This window comes from Epinephelus lanceolatus, chromosome 2 (assembly GCF_041903045.1).
Source record: "Epinephelus lanceolatus isolate andai-2023 chromosome 2, ASM4190304v1, whole genome shotgun sequence".
NCBI classification, from domain to species: Eukaryota; Metazoa; Chordata; class Actinopteri; order Perciformes; family Serranidae; genus Epinephelus; species Epinephelus lanceolatus.
Window position 1 is genome coordinate 14,283,160 of NC_135735.1, and position 9,271 is coordinate 14,292,430.

The 9,271-nt window shown below is 39.2% G+C and overlaps 1 protein-coding gene across 1 annotated transcript; it reads left to right on the forward strand.

Moving 5' to 3' along the window:
- Positions 1-2,020: 2,020 nt before the first annotated feature.
- Positions 2,021-9,271, forward strand: LOC117259381 (retinaldehyde-binding protein 1-like). Its single transcript, XM_033631086.2, has 8 exons — positions 2,021-2,091; positions 4,039-4,080; positions 4,612-4,740; positions 4,861-5,065; positions 5,982-6,160; positions 6,258-6,416; positions 8,252-8,362; positions 8,466-9,271. Exons 2-8 carry the CDS (start codon positions 4,072-4,074, stop codon positions 8,610-8,612), a joined length of 939 nt encoding a protein of 312 aa, XP_033486977.1. The 5' UTR covers positions 2,021-2,091; positions 4,039-4,071; the 3' UTR covers positions 8,613-9,271.

Below are 9,271 nucleotides of genomic sequence, written 5' to 3' on the forward strand. Positions count from 1 at the left end.
TATAGGGCCACCTAAGGGAGGTGTGTAGTACTTACCAAAATGTAATGATAAACAAGAATGATCAATATAAGATTGTGAAATGTCAAAATCTAAATTAATCAAAAGCACAGTATGGAAATAGATCTATATATGTAAAGCCAAAGTAAAATTAATCAACAAGTAGGCTACAACACAGAACATGTGAATGAACCTTGAAAGTTGACAACTGTTCTAGCAGCATCACAAAGCACAGTGGTTCTCTGAGCTACATGCTAACATGCTTACAATAAACGCTAAATTGCCAGTGTTTATCAGATAATGTTTACCATGTTCACATCTTAGTTTAGCCTTTTATCATGTTAACATTTGTTATTAGCAAGCTACTAAACACAAAGTAAAGCTGAGGTTGATGGGAATGAGATCGATTGAAAAAATTAAGTTTTTCCCCTGATGATGGCGCTAGATGAAAATTAGGGGGCCGCTAAAACTGTTAAAATTCATGTTGAGGTGGACATGAATTTCTGTACCAAATTTCATGGCAAACTATCCATTAGTTGTTGAGACATCTCACTGAAAATCAAACCTGTGAATCTTCTGGTGACACTGGGGGAAAAGTCGGGGGATCACAAAAGTCAGAAGGAGTCATCCTCATCCTCAGTTCACCTAAGATTTTATAGACTATCTCAGTTTGTAGGTAGAAGACCAACTGGCCAACTATCACGCCATTGGCATGGCTCAGCCAGGTCTCACTCCCACTGACACCATTCAGTCAATGGTCCTTGGAGTCAGATATGGATGCACAATGCACCCTTTAGCATCTGTATGAGGCGGACCAGGCTATACCTAGTATAAAGAGCGAAAAAGACAACTTAAACTTGGTGGAGGGGAAGATGGATAGGTCCAGAAAGCACATGACTTTAAGGCAGCTCTGGCTCAGTATCCCTGGGCAAGATACTGACCCCCGAATTGTGTTAATGGTTACTGAGTAGCAGGTGGCACCTTGCATGGTAGTCTCTGCCACCAATGTGTGATTAGGTGAATGTGACACGTAGTGTTAGAGCGCTTTGAGTGGTAAGAAGACTAGAAAAGCACTATACAAGTGCAGCAGTCCATTTACCATTTACCCAGGAAGCAACTGGTGTTTGTGTCAACGTTATGGCTAAAAATGTACATCTCTGCAAGTAAAGCAAAAATGACATCAAAATTCTTCACTCCTATAACTAACAAAGAGGGAGGCAATGATGCACTAATGTCCAAAAATGAAAAGCAAACTTGATTTGATTCTCCATCACTGTAATTAATGAGTAAAAGAGACGCATGCTGTCTGATGTTGTGCAATCATGGATGAGTAATCTATAATCTGGGTCCCAAAACAAAGCGGTTCTCTCTGATGAGGATTTCAAAGAATGTGCAGAGAGGAATGTGTGATGTGAACGTGTGATTGTTTCACAAGTGGTCGTCTCTCTCATATGACATTTCCACAGGCACAACAGTATCAAGCTCTAATCCCACCTTTCATGTCACATGTGGTGGGTTAACTTCCAGTATGAACGGGTGACAGGAGCGATGTGTTAGAGACGACAGTGAGAAAAAGAAATTCTCTCATTTCATACAACATGATGTTTCAGAGGTAAATACCTAACCTACCTAACCATGAATAAGAAACACAAAAATCATGATAATTACAAATCTTCTTGTAGTTTTTTCTAATTTTGTTGTGTTTTCAGAAATGTCATTGCATTTTCTTTTGCTTTCTGTTTTGCTCATTTGTTTAAAATATTGGTGCAGCCCAGTTGCCAGAGGAGAATGTTGGCACTGTATGTTTCTTCAAACCACAGATATGTTCAGCCTGGTCTCATTTTTACATTTACTGGTCTCAGGACCACCGTACAACCAGTGATGGTCCTCACCGACACACCTCTCCTCCTCCATCCCAGCTCCCCCTTCATTTCACAATTTGCATGGTATAGATTAGCCACTCATTGTAATCCACTGTGTCATTTTAATCCTACTTTGAGTGACGTTTTCAATAACTCCTCCCCTCCTGATCCTCTGTCCTCTTGTTGTCTCCTCTGCCACTTCGTCTACTCCTCTCACCCCGTCTGCTTAAAGGTAAGTCTGCTCTGCTCTTTAGTCTAAATAAGCCTCAGATAGATCAGGAAATAAAGATGAATGATGAGCACTGTCAGTATTATACACTGTTTAGTCTGATTAATAAAAGATAGTTGATAAACAATAGTTGTATTCATTTGATATTGAATGACCTTTGATAACCAGTTTACTCTAATATATGAATGTGTCATAAAGTGTCTAAAATCAGTGTCTATACATTATATGTTTTGTTTATTGCACTGTTTGATGTACCTGTTGAAAGTCTTAACCCCCTCAATGGTGGATTAACACAGTCACATATTTTGTTGTATTTGGCTTTCTGCCACACAAAATTAATTTTTGTGCCAAATATGTTTTTTAAAATGTTGAATTTTTTTTTTAAACTTTCAATGATATACTCAATCAATAACACTGTGTACTTTGTCCAGCAAATGTTTTTAGATAGCAGTTATGAAGAGTACAGCTCGAGTCTGTGCTTCTCATGTATTCAAGTCACAGAAGTAAGCATCTGATTTAAAAAAAAAAAAATAAAAAAAAATCAATACCCAGTAACCCTTTAAAAACTCAGAAGGGTTTAAGGAAAAAAAAAACACTAACTGCTGTACTGAAGATATTTTCAAAATGCTAAAAGTCTATTCAAGCATTTGAAGGCTAAAATATTCAGTTTCTTTATGATAAAGTAGGACCCCTCAAAAACAAGATGACCAATCTCAAAGGCCTGTCCTAAATAAATACATTTGCATACTAGTGACAAAAAAAAATAAATAAATGAACAAAGAAATGAAAATAAATAAAAATTAAATAAGAAATAAATGTATTTTAATTCATTCATTCATAAAAATTAAATAAAAATTAAATAAATCTAAAAATAAATGAAAGTATTATGATGATGATGATGATTATTATTATATTATCATTTTTATTATATAAGTGTAAGTATAAGTGTTATTTTAAGTATTTTATTTTTTAAGCTCTTTTTTTGTACATAAGTTACACCTCTGTTTCCTAATCACATCAAAAACGGCATCAAGAAATTTTAGATTTGTATCAATTTGCACATATCACAGTTGTTTTGTGTTTTCAGTCGCACATTTCAAAAACGGGTCAAAACTCTTTTTTACTGTGCAGCAAGCAGATGAGTTTGAGCTGAGTTTGAGTTTATTAACATTCATACTCACAGTTAACAATGAAATAGATGCAGAATTTACATTTTTTGTATAAAGTAGAGCTATATCTTTACATGATTATACATACTAAAAAATTATATATAAAAAAACATGTACACACATGCACCAATACATCACACACTTACATACAACCAAGCATAAATGCAGTAAAAAAACAATATACAACACTGCAACAATATGCAACAGAAGAACCCCCAAAAACCTGAGCTATCTATCTTTTGTTTTATTCAGTTCTGTATTGTACAGTCTGACTGCTGTGGGCAGGGTTGCTGCGCTCCAACTCTTTGTTCTGCACTGGATGGTTAAAGACTCAATCAGATGTTTAACTATATTTCAGGCTTTTCCAAATACCATCAGGCATTTATTTTGAAGAAATTGAATGCTTAGCTCCGTGATTCAAATAAAATGGCAACACATGAGGAACAGATTCAGACTAGATTGGGTAATTCAGTTTTATAGGAGAGTGGTGGTGCTGCTCTGTTGCTGTATTGTTTTGGGGTCTTATGTAAGAGGATGTCTGCTCCACTGATGACTAAAGAAACCACTCTTCACGTTCAGTAGCTGCACATCACTGAACCAAAAGAAACCATATTTTCTACCCCCAGTTATGCAGATTTCATAATACACCAATAACTGTAACCAGTAACTATGTCTTCTTCTTAACAAAGTCTGACATGAACAGACTACATGTCTGGACGACTGTGAAAGAAAAGTTTGATGTGTTCATGTTCTGTTTGTGCCAACTCTCCTTTGTTCACAGTGTGTAGTGAAGCTGCTGTGAGACGCTGCAACCATGGCTGCTGTAAGTTTACTTTGCAAAGAATTAAGAGAGAAAAAGAGCACTTGAGCGTCACTTTGTTTCCGTTTGAGCCACTTTGTCAGAGTGTGGCCTCACCTCAGTGGTTGGTCCTGGGTTACAAGCACCAGGTCTTTGCAGTTTGACTGTCAGCGCATGATGCTGCTTAATGCTGTTATTGTGCCGGTAGATGCTGGCTCTGGGACGGATGCTTAAGCTGTTTTTAAGAAGTGGCTTTAGAAGTCCCTTCTGTAATCACGTGAAGCAGATTAAGCAGCCGTCCACTGGTATGCATCGTTTGGGGTCTGTTCCAGATTGGGTTGTTGGTTCATAATGTAAAAGTCATTGTAATAAGCTGCCAGTGAAGTACTCAAGCAGTAAAGCGTGAAACAGTGATGTAAAAAACAAATTTAAAGGAGGATTTCAGCTAAATTGGTTTGTTGGTTTATTTCTCAAGAGGAAAATCTGATGATTGATAATAACCTGCATACACTGATATGATGTTTTACATTGTAAAAGCTTTTCTTATTTATCCAGACTGGATGTTTCCGCATGGTGTCAGAGGAGGAGCAGGCCATGAGGTCTAAACTGGAGCATTTGACAGTGAAGGATCATGGGCCAGTGTTTGGGCCATGCCACAAACTGCCTGGACACACTGTGCAAAAGGTAAATACACATATATATGATGAGTTTAACTAAGAATGGTCTGATACTTTTATCCCTGCAGCCCCAACATCTGTCTGATGTGTCCCTGCTCCTGTGATTTTGAAAATGTGTTTCCTCTAGGCGAAGGATGAGCTGACTGAGACGGATGAGAGGCGAGCGTCGTCACTGAAGGACCTGCGGGGCATAATGAAGGAGAGAGCAGCAGAGGGAGACGATCTGGCCAAGCTGGTGCTGGAGCGCTTCGGGGACAAACCGGACTCTCTGCTGCTGCGATTCCTCAGAGCTCGCAAGTTTGAGGTTGTCAGAGCCCACGACCTCATGAAGGGTCAGTCATAGAAAAGACCATCTATTAGTCCATCCTTGATTTCAGTTTCATTTATATTGTAGAGACAAACTGAGGTATCAAAAGTGATATGATTGAGTTTCTGCAGACATTTTCCAGTAGCTGCAGTAATTGAGGGTGAGACCTCTTTTGTGCTCCTGGTTTGCATGAATCCTGCCCATCACTGAGACAGGGAGGCATGTGTTCATTAATTGGGGGCTTTGAGATGCTTCTGAGTTTCCCCTGACAAAGCCGTCCTTTGTGTTCCAAATAGGACAGCAAGTTTACTTTATTTGTGAACTCGCAGTGTTCTCCTGGGAACTTCACAGCACATGTGCTGATTGTGTCAGTCTGAGAGGAGACCAGATTATAAAAGAGGCTGATTTGACATTCCTATGAGAAGACAGACTTGGTTATGACTTGCTTATTGTTCATGTATGTATTTTGGACTTGACATGCTATTGTAAAAAAACACTCTAACTAAATCTCTGTCTCAAAAATAATCTAGACCAACACTGACAGAAATCACTTGGTCAGGTCCAATAAACTTTGCTTTAGTTTATTTTTTTGCTGAGTATTTGGTCATCATAGAGACAGAAGCAAAAGGAAACACACACATTTATGAGTCTATAGAAGCAGAACCTGTGAGTGTGAGAGGGGAATGTGAACTTGTTTCATGGGGTTAATTGCTGCTTGTGAGTAAAAACCCTGAACACACACACACATACATACACACACACACACACACACACACACAAGCACACAAGATGCACAGTCGTGTCATTGTGTTTGGGATGTCAACAACCTGCACTGATCACTGGTACTGTACACAAAAGGTTTGTGAGAACCATTAGTGGCCAATAAGAGAATGCAGCTGATCTCTCAGTTGTGTGTGTGTGTGTGTGTGTGTGTGTGTTAGGTTATGTGCGCTTCAGGAAGGAGTATCCCGAGCTGTTTGAGAACCTGACCCCAGAGGCAGTCCGCAGCACCATCGAGGCAGGTTACCCTGTGGTTCTGCCCAGCAGGGACAAATATGGCCGCGTCGTGCTGCTCTTCAACATTGAGAACTGGGACCTGGAGGAGATCACGTTTGATGAGGTAGCTGTGAAAAGACTTCAAAGAGCACAACTGCAAGAGGAAATAATTCAAGTGTTTGTTAAGAATGTGTGTGTGTGTGTGTGTGTGTGTGTAACAGATCTTAAGAGCGTACTGTGTGATCCTGGAGAAGCTGCTGGAGAATGAAGAAACCCAGATCAATGGCTTTGTGCTGATTGAGAATTTCAAGGGTTTCACCATGCAGCACGCCTCGGGAATAAAGCCGGCTGAGCTCAAGAAGATGGTGGACATGCTGCAGGTCAGAACTATGGAAGAGTGGTAGGGTCAGACATAAGAAAAAAGTTTTGTTTTTGTTTTTTTGTTTTTTTTTTACTTCTGCATCACGAGAATAAAGTTGAAATGTCGTGAATAAGATAGAAATGACAGACTAGTCAAAATCTTGAGTTCAGTTTAGGACCAGATGTTACAATTCCCTATGCACATACTAAAGACTGGGAGTGGGAGTAATAGTGCCATCTGGGGGCCCGAGTGGGAGCCAGAGGGTTAGATGGATAGAAAAGTAAGAAAGAGCTAAGACAGATAGAAAAGTAAGGAGCACAGGGAAGGCAGAGCCAAGGAGAGACATCTGTGTGGACTGAAGTCTCCCCCGCCGGATCAGGCCATACACTCTACTTCCTCCTACTCTCTCATTTTGATGAGGAAAGAGAGAAGAAACTAACAGGAGAAAAACTGCTGTTGCACATACTTGCGATTGTGGGTTAGAGTTGGAGCCATGCTGGCAGAAATGGGGTGGGGGTTTAGGGAGGGTAAAAGCTTCATTGTGGTCATCAGGTGGGTTCCCTCCTTTACTGGTGTTTTGATGATGGGTCCACGACACCTCGAGAGGACTCATCGGCAACACCTGGCGTCCCAGGTGTGGCCACCTCTGCTTTTACTCCCACGAACCCTTTGAGAATAAAGTAAAAATGAAAGGTATAAGATAAAATTGAGAGGATGAAAATAAAGTCAAAATATCAAGAATTAAGTCAAAACCTTGAGAATTAGGTTGAAATGTTGGCAATTAGGTAAAAATGTCAAAAATAAGGTCAAAATGACGAGAATGAGGTTGATGCATTGAGAATGTTAATAGTCAGTCGATAGCTGATATGTCAAGAAAGTAAATGTCGAAAATAAAGTTGAAATGTTGAAACATGTTGAAATTACAAGAATAAAGTCCAAATTTTAAGAGTAAGGTCGACATGTAAAAAATACAGAGGAAATGTCCGGAATAAGGTCCACATGTGGAGAATTTATTTAAAATGTTAAGAATAAGGTTAAAACATCAACAATAAAGTGAAATTGTTGAAAATAAGGCTCAAATGTTGCAAATAAAGTCTACATTTTGAGAATAAGGTCAAAATGTCACTAAGGTCACAATTTTGACAATAAAGTCAAAATGCCCCCAAAAAAAGTGCAAATGTTGGAAATTAAGTCGAAATGTCAAAACTAAAGTTGCAACGTCTAAAATAAAGTCAAATATGTTGAAAATAAAGTAAAAATGTTGAGATTAAATGTCAGTAATATCAAACTGTTGATAATGACATCAAAATGTCAAACTAAAGTCGAAATGTCGAGAATAAAGTCAATAATTTGAGAATACGGTCAATGTCAAGAATAAAGTCAAGATGTCTAAAACATTTTGCAAATAAGTTAAAATGTCGAGAATAAGGTGTGTATGAATGCAGCCACCTCCTCTAACTTTGTGGGGTTTCAGCACAATCCCTTCACTTATTATCAGACTGTGTTTATGAGCTAAAAGAGAAATAATTTCCTTGTTACTGAAACCAGTTCTGAAGGACAGTTTCACCACTTCATGGCATTTTTTAGAGGCAGCCACATGCGCTAACACTGATTGATTTATTGTCAAAAGTCTGACTTTTCAATCTTGAAATGTCAAGTTTATTAACATTTTAACTTCATTTCTGAAATCCAGTAAAAAAAAAAAAAAAACGCCTTATTCCTAATCTTCATTATTTTTTTCCTTTATGTTTGGCCCTAATACTCCTCCATAGAGAACAGATGCAAGAGGCTGAGAATGTTTTGATGTGCAACTACAAAACTGTTTTTCCAAATCCTTTGTGTGTTTGTGTGCAGGACTCTTTCCCTGCCCGCTTCAAGGCGGTCCACGTCACCCACCAGCCCTGGTACTTCACCACCACATACAACGTGGTCAAACCCTTCATGAAGAGCAAGCTGCTGGAGAGGGTACAGACAGAGAACTATCAACCCTTTAATCTAAACCACACATCGAGTTTTGTCCAAGTTGCATCAGTCATCCCCTCTGAATTCTCTTCATACCTCCCCTCAGGTCTTTGTCCACGGCGACGAGCTGGACAACTACTTCAAAGATTTCGACGCAGACATCCTGCCGACAGATTTTGATGGGAAAGCCTCTGTCGTAGACTGCCAGGCCATCGCCACCAAGCTTTTTGGCTCTGAAGACACTGCTCTCTGAAACACCAGTCCTCACATCTCAGACCCAAGAGTTATAGTGTCCTTATCCTAGATGCTTCTTTTGTGATCAGATCAGGTCTATTCTGAAGCTAGGTTGACGTTTTTTATTATTATCCAGGCAGTTCCTATGAGCAAAAAGAAATATCTAGAGTTAGGAGCAGGGGATGGTTTGGAAACAACTTAATATATGGTGATATAAATGGGAAGAAAAAGGATGTTTAGATATTACAGAGAGAATAATTGATGGGTAATGTGCACTGATATTCATTGTTACATAACAAGCAGAGGGAAAACAAGAGAGTTGATAATGTGATGATGTTGCTCACATCCAGAGTGACTCAGTTTGGTTTGTTCTTTGCCTTAAAGATGAATTTCACAGCATACAGAGCAGCCTCGTGCCTACGATCCTGTCAGTTGAGCGAGAACAGAAGGGTATCACAGTCTCAGGAGTTTGGGAATATATGAAGAGGGAAAACTGACAATGGATACGCCTGCATTTGATTATTGTCTTAGGAGCAGGAGCCTCCTGATGCAGTGCCATGGAACGAGTCTCAGCAGCCTTGTTTGAGTTGTGACTCTCAGATGCCTCCTGTACCACAAAGATCCACTCTGCAAGTTGCATTGGATTGGGAAATTTTTAAATAAATAGTTTTGTGTGTG